The following is a 17265-nucleotide window of genomic DNA, read 5'->3' on the forward strand; positions in this document are numbered from 1 at the left end:
CACCTTCCCTCTCTCCTCCATCCTTCCCTCTCTCCCTCCTTCCTTCCCTCTCAACTCCCTCCTTCCCTCTCCTCTCTGCTTCCCTCTCTCCTCCATCCTTCCCCCTCCTCCCCTCTCTCCTCCCTCCTTCCTTCCCTCTCTCCTCCCTCCTTCCCTCTCTCCCTCCCTCCTTCCCTCTCTCTCCTCCATCCTCCCTCCCTCTCCTCCCTCCTACTTTCTCTTCTCCACCCTTTCCCCTCTCTCCTCCCTCCCTCCCTCTGCACCCTCCTTCCCTCTCTCCTCCATCCTTCTCCCTCCTTCCCCCTCTCTCCACCCTCCTTCTCCCTCCCTCCTCCATCCTTCCTCCTCTCTCCTCCATCCTTCCCTCTCTCTCCTCCTTCCCCCTCTCCTCTATCTTTTCCTCTCCCCTCCCACCCCCTACTACCCCCCCCCCCCCCCAATCGCTCTCCGCCGCCCCGTGTTTGACGCTGGGAGCCGCCGTAGCTCCCTCTCCCTCTCCCTCTCTCTCGGTCGCCACTGGCAACGGGCGGCGGCGGCGGCCATGGAGCGGCGGGAGCGGGCCCCGCGGCAGATGGTGGAGCAGAGCCGGCAGGTGAGGAGCGGGGTCAGGGGCCTCAGCACTGGGGCACGGACCCGGGTCAGGGTCCTCTGTGGGACTATGGACAGGGAAATCACAGACTGGCGTCATGGTCAGCGACCTCAGGGTCTAGGGACATCAGGGACTGGGGTCAGGGTCTCCAGGGACTGAGGTCAGGGACATCAAGGACAGGGTTTAAGGACCTCAGGGGTCAGTAACTGAGGTCTGGGTCCTCATGGGTCAGATACTACAGGAACTGGGGTCAACTCAGGAGTCAGGAACAGGGTCCTTGGGGGTCAGGGATATTAGAGACTGGGGTATAGGAACTCAGTGACTGGCATCATGGTCAGGGACCTCAGGGACTGGGGTTGGGGTCTTCAGGGGTCAGGGTCCTCAGGAGTCAAGGATCTCAGAGTCCTTAGGCGTCAGGGACTGGGGCTTCAGGGGTCAGGGACTAGGCTCCTCAGGGGTCAAGAACCTCAGGGACTAGGGTCCTCAGGGGTCAAGACCCTCAGGGTCAGGGACTAGGGTTCTCAGGGGTCAAGAATCTCAGGGTCCTTAGGCGTCAGGGACTGGGACCTCAGGGACAGGGACTAGGGTTCTCAGGGGTCAAGAACCTCAGGGTCCTCAGGGCCCAGCCTGTCAGTGTCAGTGAAGGGGGAGTGGTCACCACGTCCTGGCATGGATCCTGGCTCACCGCGACAACCTGTGCCAGGGCTGGGCCATGTGTCCACAGGGATCCCAAGGCCGGGTCCACATGTGGACGGTACTCCCTAACCTCATGGCACCGACCCGTAGGCACAGGGCTCACAATGCCAGTGTATAACACTGTCTGCAGCGGACTCACAACTGTGACTTGAGACAGCGTGTTCATTCTGATCGCTGAACTGGGCTTGGATTGCAAGCCATTATTGCTTCACTTGGAGCCCAAATACGAAACAGTGTGCTCACTATGGTGTCTGCTCCCGAGATCATGCCTTCACACTGATTACAGCTTGGCGCTCTAACCTGACACGTCATAGGATCGGGAATTAGGCCATTCGGCCCATCAACTCTATTCCGCCATTCAATCATGGCTGATTTATCTTTCCCTCTCAACCCCATTCTCCTGCCTACACCCCATAACCTTTGAATGGGGAGAATGCAATGATCGTGCATGCAGCGATCATAAAAGTCAGCCCCCTGCAGATAGATATGTTCACAATGATCCTTAATTCAGGGTCTAGCCCAAGGTATTGTGCTCATAATGCTCAGTGAAGCTGAAAGAAATGGTTACTGAATTCAGAGCACTAACCTGAGACACTGGACTCACATAGGTAACTTAACCTGAATCAGTGTGTCCATAATGATCAGAAAACCCAGGCCAGGGGTGGTGGTGGAGGCAGATAGGATAATGGCGTTTAAAAGGCACATGGAAATGTGGGGAATGGAGGGATATGAACTTGAGTTTAGTTTGCATGCTAATCAGTCAGCAGAAAGACAATACATGATTATAATCGAGCCATCCAAGTGTACAGATACATAATGAAGGGAATAATGTTTAGTGCAAGATAAAGATAGTAAAGTCCAATCAAAGATAATCCGAGGGTCTCCAATGAGGCAGATAGTAGATCAGGACTGCTCTCTAGTTGTTGGTAGGATGTACACAAAAATGCTGGAGAAACTCAGTGGGTGCAACAGCATCTATGGAGCGAAGAAGATAGGCAACATTTCGGGCCAAACCCCTTCTTCAGACTGATAGGGGGTGGGGGGAGGCGGGGAGAAGAAAGGAAAAAGGAGGAGGAGGAGCCCGAGGGCTGAGGTAGGAAGGGGAGGAGACAGCAAGGGTTAACAGAATTGGGAGAATTCAATGTTCATGCCACCAGGATGCAGACTCCCCAAGCGGAATATGAGGAGCTGTTCCTCCAATTTCCGGTGTTGCTCACTCTGGCCGTGGAGGAGGCCCAGGACAGAGAGGTCAGATACGGAATGGGAGGGGGATTTGAAGTGCTGAGCCACCGGGAGGTCTGGTTGGTTAGTGCGGACCGAGCGGAGGTGTTCGGCGAAATGATCGCCAAGCCTACGCTTGGTCTCACCGATATAGATCAAGTTCAAGTTCAAGTGAGTTTATTGTCATGTGTCCCTGTATAGGACAATGAAATTCTTGCTTTGCTTCAGCACACAGAACATAGTAGGCATTTACTACAAAACAGATAAGTGTGTCCATATACCATAATATAAATATATACACACATGAATAAATAAACTGATAAAGTGCAAATAACAGAAAATGGGTTACTTAATAATCAGAGTTTTGTCTGAGCCAGGTTTAATAGCCTGTTGGCTGTGGGGAAGTAGCTATTCCTGAACCTGGTTGTTGCAGTCTTCAGGCTCCTGTACCTTCTACCTGAAGGTAGCAGGGAGATGAGTGTGTGGCCAGGATGGTGTGGGTCTTTGATGATGCTGCCAGCCTTTTTGAGGCAGCGACTGCGATAAAGCCCCTCGATGGAAGGAAGGTCAGAGCCAATGATGGACTGGGCAGTGTTTACTACTTTTTGTAGTCTTTTCCTCTCCAGGGCGCTCAAATTGCCGAACCAAGCCATGATGCAACCAGTCAGCATGCTCTCTACTGTGCACCTGTAGAAGTTAGAGAGAGTCTTCCTTGACAAACCGACTCTCCGTAATCTTCTCAGGATGTAGAGGAGCTGATGAGCTTTCTTGATAATTGCATTAGTGTTCTCGGAACAGGAGAGATCTTCAGAGATGTGCACGCCCAGGAATTTGAAGCTCTTGACCCTTTCAACCATCGACCCGTTGATATAGATGGGGCTGTGGGTCCCCCTCCTACTCCTTCCAAAGTCCACAATCAGTTCCTTGGTTTTGCTGGTGTTGAGGGCCAGCTGACATCTAGAGCAGCGGATGCAATAGATGAGGTTGGAGGAGGATGGTTCAGTGCCTGATAACAGCTGGGGCGAAACTGTCCCTAATCTGAATCTGGATCATGTGTTGGCAGAGGAGATTAGTTTAACGTGGCATCATATTCAGCATGGATATAGTGGGCCAAAGGGCCTGTTCCTGTGCTTTACTGCTCTGTGTTGTATGTTCTATCACTGTGCCGAATTGATTCAGAGCTTCTTTGCATTGTTCAGGAAAGTGATTCTTTATCTGTCACTTTGGAGAAGTTACGTGGATTGTCCCAAGAAGATAAAACAGAGGGTGCCTTGTTGCGATCTAGAATAGATGAGCAGTCACAGCTCATCTGTGTACTCAAACAGCGAGCTGATGACTTCATCCGACGCTGCCAAACTTTGGAATCAATTAACGAGGAGGTGGAGAACCAGTGCGAGGACTTGAGGCAACAACTCGAGGGTGAAATGAAGTTGTCAGCCCGGCTGGAGGAACGCTTCATGGATCTGGCATTCAATCACCAAGAAATCATCAAATTTAAGGATGAATATAAGAGACAGAATTCAGAGCTTATTGAAGAAAATGAAAAACTTCAGAGAGAAAACGAAAATCTCTTTAGTAAAGCCCTGCAGGAAAAAGAAGTTCAAATACTGAAGCTGTCCAGTGAATTAGGAGAATATCTGAAACAACGCGACATGCTTGAACAAGATTGCAAGTAAGCAACACAAATTACATATTTACAATCCAAAATGGCGAACAATTCAACCAAACAAGTATTCAATTTGTTAGTGTAATATTTTTAGACCCAAATTGTACAACATAATCCCTAATCATAACTGGATTAATTCAGAGGGTCAGATTTCTCCCCCCTACCACAATCAGCCCAAAGAAGGGTCCCAACAATAGACAACAGGTGCAGGAGTAGACCATTCGGCCCTTCGAGCCAGCACCGATAATCAATGTGATCATGGCTGATCATCCCCAATCAGTACCCCGTTCCTGCCTTCCCCCCATATCCCCTGACTCCGCTATCTTTAAGAGCCCTATCTAGCTCTCTCTTGAAAGTATCCATAGAACCGGCCTCCACCGCCCTCTGAGGCAGAGAATTCCACACACTCACAACTCTCTGTGAGAAAAAGTGTTTCCTCGTCTCCGTTCTAAATGGCTGACCTCTTATTCTTAAACTGTGGCCCCGTGACCCGCTGAGTTACTCCAGCACTTTGCGTCTCTTTTTGTAAACCAGCATCTGCAGTTTTTGTGTCTGCATCCCTAACCATAACCCCAACACAGTGCTATCGCCATCTTGTGTCCTTCATTAAACATGATTCTGTGGTTCTAAAGCCAGATTGAATCCCCATTATGATGAAGGCTAAGACAATGAGAAAATGTGGAGCCTAATTTGGACAAAGTGGATTTGGATGAAGGTCTCCCATGAATCTCAGCAGTGAAAACAGTGAGCACTAGAGGGATTATACCCCTGCCCACAAGCACCCTATCCCTGGAATCATGATTTAATGATTGCTGATAATGAACAGCAGGGAATGGACGTACTACACATATCTACAAGTGTTGCTTTCCTTAAATAGCCCTCGCATTCCCTCTGTCTCCATCCCCTCCCCCTTCCCAGTTCTCCCACCAGTCTTACTGTCTCTGACTACATTCTATCTCTGCCCCCCCCCCCCCCCCACTCCCCTGACATCAGTTTGAAGAAGGGTCTCAACCCATAATGTCACCCATTCCTTCTCTCCAGAGATGCTGCCTGTCCCGCTGAGTTACTGCAGCATTTTGTATCTACTATTAGTGTTAAGGGCCTGTCCCACTTTCACAACCTCTGCCGAGTTTGCCCTTGACTCATACTCGCAGCATGATCATCACGAGGTCATAGGTAGGTCGTAGGTAGAAGGGCTTCGGCCCAAAAAACGTTGCCTATTTCCTTCGTTCCATAGATGCTGCCGCACCCGCTGAGTTTCTCCAGCACTTTTGTCTACCTAGGTCGTGGGTAGGTTGTGATGCTAGTTGTAGGTACTCGTGGCATCAAGTGGTCGGGGCGTTTTTCTAGCCGGATGAAAAATGTCCACGAGTAAAAAAGGTCGTGAAAGTGGGACAGGCCCTTTACTTCAGGCACCATGTAATGTTTCTGCTAGTTCTCACTTTAATATTTGTTTATTCCTTTATTTCAGGCAAATAACACAGAAGCTACGACAAAAAGAGAGCGAGTTTTTAGAAAAGCAAGCAAACGCTGAAAAGCTTTATAAGGATGAAGTGCTTCATCTGAAGGTAAAACTGAAAGAATCGGAGGATAGGCGTAATGGTATGTATTCAAATAAAGGTCCACTTTAGTAGCACTAGCAATTTCCAATCGAATGAAAGATTATAAACAATATTTCTGATATTAATTAAACATTAGTAAATTAAAAATATTGGTTTCGTCACATGGTTAGGAGTTCCTTAATTTTAAAGACTTGTAATAGTTCACGTAGTGAAAATTCCACAGCAAAGTTATAACATTGGATAACAATCTAAAGTAATTTTATTAAGATCTGAGCAAATGATTAAAAATTGAGCAATTGATTTAAATGTTGCTGGTAATATTAAAAGATGTTATTTTTATACTCAAAATATTATTTCTCATTGATATATTATCAGCAAGTACAGTGCATTTGTACTTGCTATCTAGATGCTAGATTGGAAATGTGACTAAATATTCATTCCTTTCTAAATCAGATATCTTGCCCCTTTGTTTAGTTGCTGTAAAGAAGCAGAAAGAAGCCACAGAAGTGAGAAATCACGAGGAAACAGAATCCCAGAATAAAATACTTCTGCTGACACGAGAGAAGGAAGAGCTTTGTCATCTTTCCATGGAGAGAGGGAAAATTATACAGGTTATGTTGAGAAATATAAACAATTCACTATATAAGTAAACTATTATCTAACTGGGGAGAGAATCCAGAAATCGGAGGTACAAAGGGACTTGGGAGTGCTAGTGCATGATTTCCAAAAAGGTTAATCTACAAGTCTAATCGGTAGTAAAGAAGGCAAACGCAATGCTAACATTTATTTCCAACAGGGCTAAAATACAAAAACAGGGCTGTCATGTTGAGGCTCTAATAAGGCCGCATTGGAGTATTGTGAGCAATTTTGGGCACCATATCTGAGGAAGGATGTGCTGGCTCTGAAGAGGGTCCGGAGGAGGTTTACAAGAACGATTCCAGGATTGAGTGGTTTAACATATGATGAGCGTTTGACGGCGCTGGGCCTGTACTCGCTGGAGTGCAGAAGAATGAGGGGGGACCTCATTGAAACTTACCAAATAGTGAAAGGCTTGGAAAGAGTGGATAAGGAGAGGATGTTTCCACTAGTGGGAGAGTCTAGGAGTAGAGGTCATAGCCTCAGAATTAAATGACATTCCTTTAGGAGGGTGGTGGATCTGTGGAACTCTTTGCCTCAGAATGCTGTGGATGCCATCAATGGATATTTGTAAGGCAGAGATAGATTCTTGATTAGTACGGTTGTCAGGGGTAATGCAGGGCTCGAAATTAACGGTTGCCCGGGTACCAATGGTGACCTAAAGTCCCGCCGGGTAACCTAAAAGCCATGCCATTTTGCCCGGCTTGGCAAGCACCCGGGACACCTATCGTTCAACTCTGAGTGGGCCCCCCTCTCTATCTCTCTCTCTCTGTCACTCTCCGTCTCCGTCCGCCATCCATATCCGTGTGCGGGCCGCCGGTTCTCCGCTCTCCGCCGGCCGCCTTGCACATGCGCACTGCCGCGGCTTGCACATTCTCCCCTGCACATGCGCACAATCACAGCCAGCACATCATCGGCCGTGGTTGTGCGCATGTGCCGCCCTGCACATGCGCACTGCCATGGCAAATGGTTGGCGCCAGGCACTTTCTTCCTACCTTTGCATTGTGGGAGATCTGGCCACCATTGTTGTACGGTCGCCGCCTCGCCTCGCCGCGACCGCTGAAAACCAACGCAGAATCACTCCCTGGTGCTGGAGTAACTCTTCCTTCTTGGTTTCCTGGTCAGTAGACAAAAGGTGCAAGAGCAGGCCATTTGGCCCTTTGAGCCAGCACCACCATTCAATGTGATCATGGCTGATCATCCCCAATCAGTACCCCGTTCCTGCCTCCTCCCCATATTGCCTGATTTTTTTGGATTTTTTTTTGTGGGTAAATTGTAGTTTTATTGGAAAACATTATACAACTTGGAATGGATTTCAGGCATGTTTTGTGCCAAAGCAGATTTCAGAGAGAACTCAATGGCTAAACAAAATTTTGAAAGCATAGTAAGAAAACATGAATGCTTCCTTGTATGGAACAGCAAATACAAAATAGGTTTTAGTGTACGAGTACCTGGATGATACACCCGTTTTGCAGCAGTGCAATGCTGAGAGATTTTAAGCTTTGTCCTCATTCCATGCAGTGATAACTCTGCATTTTAACAGCAATGCATCATGTGTCAGCCATTTCCTCATAGCAACATATCCAGATGATCCCTCGTTAAACCACATGTCCTTTTGTAGCTTTGAATGTGGAGAAGAGCTTTGATGCACCGCAAGAAAAAGCCACATGCAACTTGTTACACCAATCTTCTCAAATGCAAAGGAAAACAATGACAAGATGATAATGAAAGAAAGTAACGGACTAACTCTACCCACTATACATGCAAATGTTTTACAGTTAGGGCAGGGAGAGAAACGTTACAGAAATTACAAACAAAGGAAGGCAAATAACCAATGTTTTTTTTTTACAAGAAAATTAAAACAGTTTTCTGTACTCCAAAAATATTCCAAATGGTATTTAAACTGGAGTGAACCCTCCACCACCAAACTCCAAACTCTGAAAAATAACAGCCTATTGCACTTTATCTGTTTATTTATTGTGTATATTTATGGTATATGAACACACTGAACTTTTATGTCCTGTTCTGTATTATGTTTACATATTCTGTTGTGCTGCAGCAAGCAAGAATTTCATTGTCCTATCTGGGACACATGATAATAAAACTCACTTGAGTGTTGACTTGGACTTCAGCAAAAAAGGGTTCTTGGGAAAAAAGAGCTACCTTAAATTTAGTTGTGTCTGGTTGGGTAACCATGGTAGGGTGAAGACTATTCCATGCTTTAATTGTGCGGGGGAACTCCATGGAGCAGCCAGCATCTCTGGATAGAAGAAATTGGGTGACGTTTCGGGTAGAGACCCTTCTTTACATTTCCTCTGGTTTTAGTGTTTTAGTTTTTTTAAAGATACAGCGTGGATACAGGCCCTTCAGCCCACCGAGTCCACGCCGACCACCGATCACCCGTACATTAGTTCTATCCCACACATTAGCGACGCAAGTCAAGAATCAAGAGTGTTTTATTCTCTCATGTCCCAGTTAGAACAATGAAATCCTTACTTGCAGCAGCACAACAGAATATGTAAACATAGTACTCTGTAAACAATGTTATAAACAAGAAAACAAAACTGTGTATATTTATATATGAATATATAACTATATAAATATTGTGTGTGCGTGTGTATGTATAATATATATACCCACACATACACACACAATTTCCCTCCTGGGATTAATAAAGTTCAATTGTGTGTGTAGGAAGGAACTGCAGATGCTGGTTTAAACTGAAGATAGACACAAAAAGCTGGAGTAACTCAACAGGTCAGACAGAATCTCTGGACAAAAGGAAAATATTACGTTTTGGGTTGAGTCTGAAAAAGATTCCTGCACACCTTTGTAATGTGGAAGGAAACAAGAGCACCTGGAGAAAACCCATTCGAAAACCCAAGGGAAAAGGAGGAAACTCCATACAGACAGCACCCATATTCAGGATCAATTCTCGGTCTGACACTTTTAGGCAGCAAGTTTATGGCCAATGTACTGCCCCATAGTCTTGAACTGAATTAAAACATACAATAGCTGTAATGAGGGACATAGCATCACTTAGAGATTTAAGACTGAAAATGGATACTTTTTTTTCGTAACCAAAGTTATCAACGTATAATTTTTGTGTGTTGGAAAACAAAATATAGTGACACAGCTGGTGGACTTGCTGCCTCGCATGCCAGAGATCTGTGTTTGAACCTGTCCTCGGGCACTGTCTGTGTTGAATTTGCACATTCGCCCTGTAAGCGTGTGGGTTTCCTCCTACATCCAAAAGACGCATTGGCTTTGTAGGTTGGCTCTGTAAAATTGCCCCTAATGTGTCGGGAGTGGGCGAGGAAAGTGGGATAACAGAACTTGTGTGAATGGGTAGAAAACTCAGCGGGTGAGGCAGCATCTATGGAGCGAAGGAAATAGGCGACGTTTCGGGTCGAGACCCTTCTTCAGACTGATGTGAGGGTGGGTGGTGGGAAGAAGAAAGGAAGAGGCGGAGACAGTGAGCTGAGGGAGAGCAGGAAAGGGGAGGAGAAAGCAGGGACTAGCTGAAATTGGAGAAGTCAATGTGCATACCGCTAGGGTGCAGACTGCCCAAGCAAAATATGAGGTGCTGCTCCTCCAATTTACGGTGGTCCTCACTCTGGCCATGGAGGAGGCCCAGGACAGACAGGTCGGATTCGGAATGGGAGGGGGAGTTGAAGTGCAGAGCCACCAGGAGATCAGGTTGGTTATTGCGAACCGAGTGGAGGTGTTCGGCGAAGCGATCGCCAAGCCTACGCTTGGTCTCATTTTTCTTTGGAAGTGGAAAGAAATAATAGAAATTGCATTCATTGCAACGTGTAATTGGAGTTGAGATACTGTATATACTGTATTATAATTTTGCTGCATGTCATTGTGGTATATATCATTGGTGAATATGTTTAGTTTGTGACTTTATTTGAAGCAGAAATAATATGTGAATGTTTCATTGAGCATAATTCTGACTGGTAACTACGCACTTCGTCTGAGCACATTATCGCACACGTCATGCAAGCCGTCTTAAATGACCACCTAAACTGTCATTTGGCAACCTAAAAAGCTGCCTAGGTTGCCCGGCTGGAAACAGAGAAAAAAAGTTAAGTGAGAGCCCTGTTATGGGGAGAAGGCAGGAGATGGGGTGAGGAGGATCAGCCATGATTTAATTGCAGAGCAGACTTGATGAGTCGAATGGCCTAATTCTGCTCTTATCACTAAGGACCTTATAAAGAATAAATGCCTGCCAGAGGAGGTAGTTGGGGCCGCTACTATGACTACATTTAAAAGACGCTTGGACAGGTATATGGATAGGAAAGGTTTGGCAGGATATGTATCAAAATCGGGCAAATGAGACTAGCTTGGATGGGGCATCTTGGTTGGTGTGATTGAGTTGGGCCGTGGGGCCTGTTTTTGTGCTGCATGAATCAACGACTATATTAACAGATGTGAGTCAATTTAGGAGAAACAAACAGTATAAACAGCAATAAAATACATGTGGATTCTCCTATAGCAGTAACATGGTGCACACTTGTACAAGTTGGTCTTATTAAGCCCACCTCCAAAGTTAGATATCTTCACATCTGCAACAGGAGAGTTATTTTTTTCAATTTCCCATTGTTCAGGTTAACTGTTCACCATCTCCATTCTGCCCATTGTGGAGTTGAGCATTGCTCCTTTCACAATGACATTGCTTTTTTTTTAAATCACTCATGAGCAGTTATTTTCTCATTCACAGAAATCTGCAATGTATTTTCTTTGTACTCAACCTCATCATCTAGATTACTAAATTTGTCTTTTCCCTCAAACCAAATTATAGAGACATACAACATGGCAGCAAACCCTTCGGCCCAACTCGTCAATGCCGACCAAGATGCCCCATCTAAGCTACTCCCATTGCCCACATTTAGCCCGTATCCCTCTAAACTTTTCATATTCATGTACTTGCAGAGAAGGAATCGGTGACATTTCGGGCCGAGACTCTTTTTCAGACTCGACCCGAAACATCACCCATACTCGCTAGAATTTAGAAGGTTGAGGGGGGATCTTATAGAAACGTACAAAATTCTTAAGGGGTTGGACAGGCTAGATGCAGGAAGATTGTTCCCGATGTTGGGGAAGTCCAGAACAAGGGGTCACAGTTTAAGGATAAAGGGGAAATCTTTTAGGACCGAGATGAGGAAAACTTTTTTCACACAGAGAGTGGTGAATCTGTGGAATTCTCTCCCGCAGAAGGTAGTTCATTGGCTATATTTAAGAGGGAGTTAGATGTGGCCCTTGTGGCTAAAGGGATCAGGGGTATGGAGAGAAGGCAGGTACAGGATACTGAGTTGGATGATCAGCCATGATCATATTGAATGGCGGTGCAGGCTCGAAGGGCCGAATGGCCTACTCCTGCACCTATTTTCTATGTTTCTATTCCTTATCTCCAGAGATGCTGCCTGTCCTGCTGAGTTACTCCAGTATTTTGTGTCTACCTTCAATTTAAACCAACATCTGCAGTTCTTTCTTACACATACCTGTACAAATGTTTTGTAAATGTTGTTATTGTACCTTTCTCATCTACCTCCTCTGGCAGCTCGTTCCTTGTTCCAACCACTCTCTGTGTGATAACATTGCCCCTTCGTGTGCCTTTTAATTCTCTACTTTCTAAATTATTTATCATATTCTCTTCTCTGTGCCCAAAAGTTCCTGTTTTATTCCTTTAGTTCTAAAAAAAGGCGCAAAGTAACTCAGCAGGTCAAACAGTAGTTCAGAACTACATGAATAGGTGACATTTTACCTCAGGACCTTTCTTCAGACTTTCTGTCCGACTCCAGCATTTTGTGCCTTTTTTTGTAAACTAACATTTGTGGTCCCTTGGGTCTCCCCTATGATGTTGTACCACTTTTAGAACAATGTCCTTTATTTTTCATTGTGTCTCCAACCAAATTTCATCACCTCATATTTCTCTGCATTAAACGTCACCTGCCCATACTACCAGTGTGCACACACCCAGCTCTGATTTATCACTATCATGTTTGCAGTTCACTACGCTGCTAAATTTTGTGCATTGCATCTGAGCTGTGTTGATAAAATGAGCGAGGGTAATTACTGAGGAAAAATAAATAACATGTTGGAACATGTTAGATAGAGCTCTAGGGGCTAGTGGAGTTAAGGGATATGGGGAGAAGGCAGGCACGGGTTATTGATAGGGGACGATCAGCCATGATCACAATGAATGGCGGTGCTGGCTCGAAGGGCCGAATGGCCTCCTCCTGCACCTATTTTCTATGTTTCTATGTTCTATTTGCTGGAAAACTGATACAAAGGAAAACACTCCGAGTAGACCAGGCAATATCCATGGGTAAAAATGGCAATTATACCGGCGGAATGAATATCTTACAGCAGAACTCACCACTTGTGCCACCAACCTCAGAGTTGGATTGTAGAAACAAGGAATTGCAGATGCTGGTTTATACCAAAGCTAGACACAAAGTGCTGGAATTAACTCAGTGGGTCAGGCAGCATCTTTGGAAAAAAAGGATGGAGAAACGTTTCAGGTCGGGACCCTTCAGTCTGAAAGTAGGGGGTAGGGGAGAGAGGGGTCGGTGAAGAGCTGGAGGTGAGAAAAGATCAGGTCCTGATTTATACCAGCTCTTCACCTTCCCCTACCCTTCAGTCTGAAGAAGGGTCCCAAACTGAAACATCACCCATCCGTTTTCTTCGGAGATGCTGCCTGTCCCGGTGATTTACTCCACCACTGTGTCTATTTGAATTGGATTCATGCTTCTATACCACGTAAGGCAGCGTTGGTCATTTTAGCGGCAGTCAAGGGTTTTTAACTAATCAATTCACCAAATTTTCTTGGCTCTAGGTATAACGTTTTCAATTATATTGTGGATACAGTGAAGAGTTCTATTGTTTGCAAATTCCTAACTATGACTTCTATGACTTTTTAAAATGTAGGACAAACAAAAAGAGATACAGCTTGTGGAGGAGAAACTAAAATTAACAGAGAAAGCAAAGAAAGATGCAGAAGACAGGTAAAACAAAAAAGGAGAACAGTTCATTAAATATTTAAGAAGGATCTGCAGATGCTGTAAAATGGAAGGTAGACAAAATTGCTGGAGAAACTCAGCGGGTGAGGCAGCATCTATGGAAAGAAGGAAATAGGCAACGTTTCGGGTCGAGGCCCTTCAGAATGAAATATGGTGCAGCTTTGCATTTGCTTCTTGCAATTGGAGATGCAAGCATCGATATATCAATTGGACTGTGTAATTCTCTGCCTCAGAGGGCGGTGGAGGCGGGTTCTCTGGATGCTTTCAAGAGAGTTAGATAGGGCTCTTAAAAATAGCGGAGTCAGGGGATATGGGGAGAAGGCAGGAACGGGGCACTGATTGGGGATGATCAGCAATGATCACATTGAATGGCGGTGTTGGCTCGAGGGGCCGAATGGCCTACTCCTGCACCTATTGTTTATTGTCGATACAGACAAAGTGGATCTCTAGTGCAAATATTCGATCATTGACATCCAAAGTTTAAAGCTGCAACTCTTCAAGAAATAGTTATAAATGTTAACTCAACTTATCCCAGAAGTTGAATAAATCAGTTTGCAAACATTTCATATATGAAGAAATCGCAGAGTTGTGAACACAGCCCAGTCTAGCGCACCGAGCAGCCTCCCCACCCTCGACCATCCACACTTCATTCTGCCTCAGGAAAGCAGTCAACATAATCAAGGACCATTTATTCACACCCTGCTCATTCCCTCTGCTCCCTTCTCCTGCTTGAAAGCCACTAGATTTAAGAACTGCTTCTTCCCCGCTATTATCAGACTACTGAGCGGAACTCTTGCATGCCTAGGATAAATTCCTGATATCCCAATCTGCCTTGTTGCAGTCCTTGCACATTTTTTAAATCTGCACTTTGCATGGAGCTGCAACCTGTTTGCTTTGTTGTCACCTTTTGCAAGCTAACAATGATCTATTCTACATTTGTCTGTCTGTCTGTCCCGCTGAGTGTCTATCTTCGGTGTAAACCAGCATCTGCAGTTCCTTCCCACATAAATTTCTGCATCCTGCTTCTTTGTTTCTCTCGCCCTACCTTGATCCTAGTGCATTTCCCCTCCTCCACCTGCTTCTTTTGCTTACATTGAGCTGTGGTCAGCTCAGTTAATCCCGTGCAGGCGGCTATTTTAGTCTTGGAGTAGTTGCATTAAGGATACAGGCACTGATAGCTGGGCTATTTGAAGATGATCTCCTTTAGCTGGCTGACAAGAAGCAACGAGAAGCACCTGTAGCCAGTAAATGGTAATACAGCCATGTTAGCTGTCTTAAACCAGACCAGATGTGTCAGGCATGATTCGGGTATCAGGATAAAGATAACCTTGGAACAGTTGTGATTAGTTCATGTTTCTAACCTCTAGATGTACAGTAGACACAAAAATGCTGGAGTAACTCAGCGGGACGGGCATCATCTCCGGAGAGAAGGAATGGGTGACGTTTCAGGTCAAGACCCGTTTTGTACTTTGGAGATTTCATGCAGAATGTGCTTTGTATTTCAGATTTCAATATGAAGCTGCAATGGTAAATGAAAGTGCCAAGGTCAAGGAGTTACAGCAGCAGTATCACAGATATCAAAAGGGTTACACTGATTTGGAAATGGTAAGTAGTTCTCATTCTGACCATCAATACAACACACTTCTGTCGTTTGAGCTATGATGCATCATGCACTATTCAAACAGTTTTTCCTGCTTGCACACGTATGATAAAGCAGATCTTGTTAAAGCAGAAATGAAACGACATCCTCTAGCCATCAAACTTGTTAAACTGTTGAATAAAATGATTTATACATAGCTTCAAACAAATCAATATTCTCTTTCCGTTGCTGAAATTGAAAATTTGAATGAATGGAAGGTACTGGTAGTTTTTCTTCTCCCTTCACTAATTTCTATTCTACAGGTAGAAGGCTCTGCAGAACCTTTGGACATTTCTTTGAACTTGTACCAGATACTGTCTGTATCCCTGTTGTATCTCAAGCTAAATTGCAGCAATAAGCAGTTTAGTTTATTGACACGTGTACTGAGGTACAGTGAAAAGCTTTTATGTTGTATGCTAACCAGTCAGCGGAAAGACTGCATGATTACAATCAAACCATCCACAAATCAAGTCAAGTTTTTGCAAAAACACACTTGTGTGCAATTTTTAAACATAAATAAGGACGGTTTTGAGATGCTATGGCGAAGTTAAACGTTCTACAGAAAATGGTAAATAAGCACATGCATGTAACAATATGCAGTTAGCTCATTTTAACAATCATGGCAGGAACAAACCTTCACTGTAGGGCCCCATTATTTCACATCATTTCTCACTTGACAAACCTGGTATGCACTTGAATAGATGCAAACTCTTGAATGAGCCTCAAATATATATTTTCAACTAACATGGGTCTCCTCCACAAACCGTTTACTTGCTCAAACCATCCATAGCTTCCATCATGTATGAATACAAAAAGTAGTTCATTAAAAATCTTATTTTATCTTTCTAACTATTTTTTCCCATTACTAGGAATTTGAAGCATTTAAGAAGCACAGCAATAACCTACTAACAAAAGAGAGGGAACTGAATGGCAAACTGCGCCACCTAACTAAGTGATGCCAAATTTCAGTATGCATTTAGTATTGTACATTTGCAAAAAAAGATTTTATATCAAGATGCAAATAAAAGGAATTTATAATCACCTCCTTTTGAAGTACCGGTAATTTATCACTTTCATCAAAAGTGCTCAGGCCATTAAGGAAAGAAGGAGAAATCATGGCAACAAGGCTGATCTTGTTTTGGGTCGAGACCCTCCTTGAGGTTAGGGTAAGTGAGTGGAGAAGTTGAGATGGTTGATGTCATGCGGACAGTGAGAAATTAAGGTCGAAAGAGGGTAGAGGCCGTTCAGGTGAGTCCAAGATGAGGGGGTCCGGTGGAGATGGAAGAAGGGGTCATCACTGGGTGGTGAGGACTCCTTCCCATAGAAAAAGGCACGGAGGCAGAGGTGACTGAAGAAAAGCTCTACATCGTGGCAGAAGCAGAACTCGTTGAGGTGGGGGTGGAGGTGAAGGAAGGTGAGGCCTCTGTTGAGGACAGACCGTTCCGTATCAGAGCGGGGGGGGGGGGTTGGTGACCTCTTACTCCCATTTTGTGTCTATCTTCGGTGTAAACCAGCATCTGCAGTTTTGCTATTACATTTTGCCTGACCCACTGAGTTACTCAACGGGTGAGACAGCATCTATGGAGCGAAGGAATAGGTGACGTTTAGGTTCTTCACTCTATAGATGCTGCCTCACCCGCTGAGTTTCGCCAGCATTTGTCTATCTTTGATTTTTCCAGCATCTGCAGTTCTTTCTTAAACACCGAGTTACTCAAGCACTTTGTGTGTATTCATATCTGAGGAAGGATGTGCTGGTGTTGGAGAGGGTCCAGAAGTTTACGAGAATGATCCCGGGAAGGATTGGGTTAACGTAAGATGAGTGTTTGACGGCACTGGGCCTGCACACGCTGGAGTTTAGAGATACAGCATGAAAACAATCCCTTTTGGCCCACTGATTCTACACCGACCAGCAATCACCCTGCACACTAGCACTTTCGTACACACTAGGGACAATTTACAATAAATTCTGTATTAATTTACAGAAGCCAATTAATATACAAACCTGTACATCTTTGGAGTTTGGGAGGACACCGCCTTCCTCATTTTAAAACCTACAAACCTCGTCCAAGGACTACCTCATAACAACCTCCAGTTGTCCATTACCCCTGTTCTACTATTGCCTCTCATAATTTTACTTACAGTGAACCCTGGCTATAACAGACCACAAAAGGACATACAGATTTGTAGGTTAATTGGCTTCTGTGAATTGTTCCTCGTGTGTCGTCTAA

At 44.9% G+C, this 17265-nt stretch overlaps 1 protein-coding gene across 1 annotated transcript; it reads left to right on the forward strand.

Annotated features, from left to right (window-relative positions):
• Positions 1-461: 461 nt before the first annotated feature.
• On the forward strand, positions 462-16079 carry ccdc89 (coiled-coil domain containing 89). The gene is made up of 7 exons (XM_033023670.1): positions 462-592; positions 3706-4178; positions 5644-5774; positions 6209-6345; positions 13307-13383; positions 14904-15003; positions 15907-16079. The coding sequence occupies exons 1-7, from the start codon at positions 542-544 to the stop codon at positions 15991-15993; spliced, it is 1056 nt and encodes a 351-aa protein (XP_032879561.1). The 5' UTR covers positions 462-541; the 3' UTR covers positions 15994-16079.
• Positions 16080-17265: the final 1186 nt, after the last annotated feature.

Source organism: Amblyraja radiata, chromosome 7 (genome assembly GCF_010909765.2).
Source record: "Amblyraja radiata isolate CabotCenter1 chromosome 7, sAmbRad1.1.pri, whole genome shotgun sequence".
NCBI lineage: Eukaryota > Metazoa > Chordata > Chondrichthyes > Rajiformes > Rajidae > Amblyraja > Amblyraja radiata.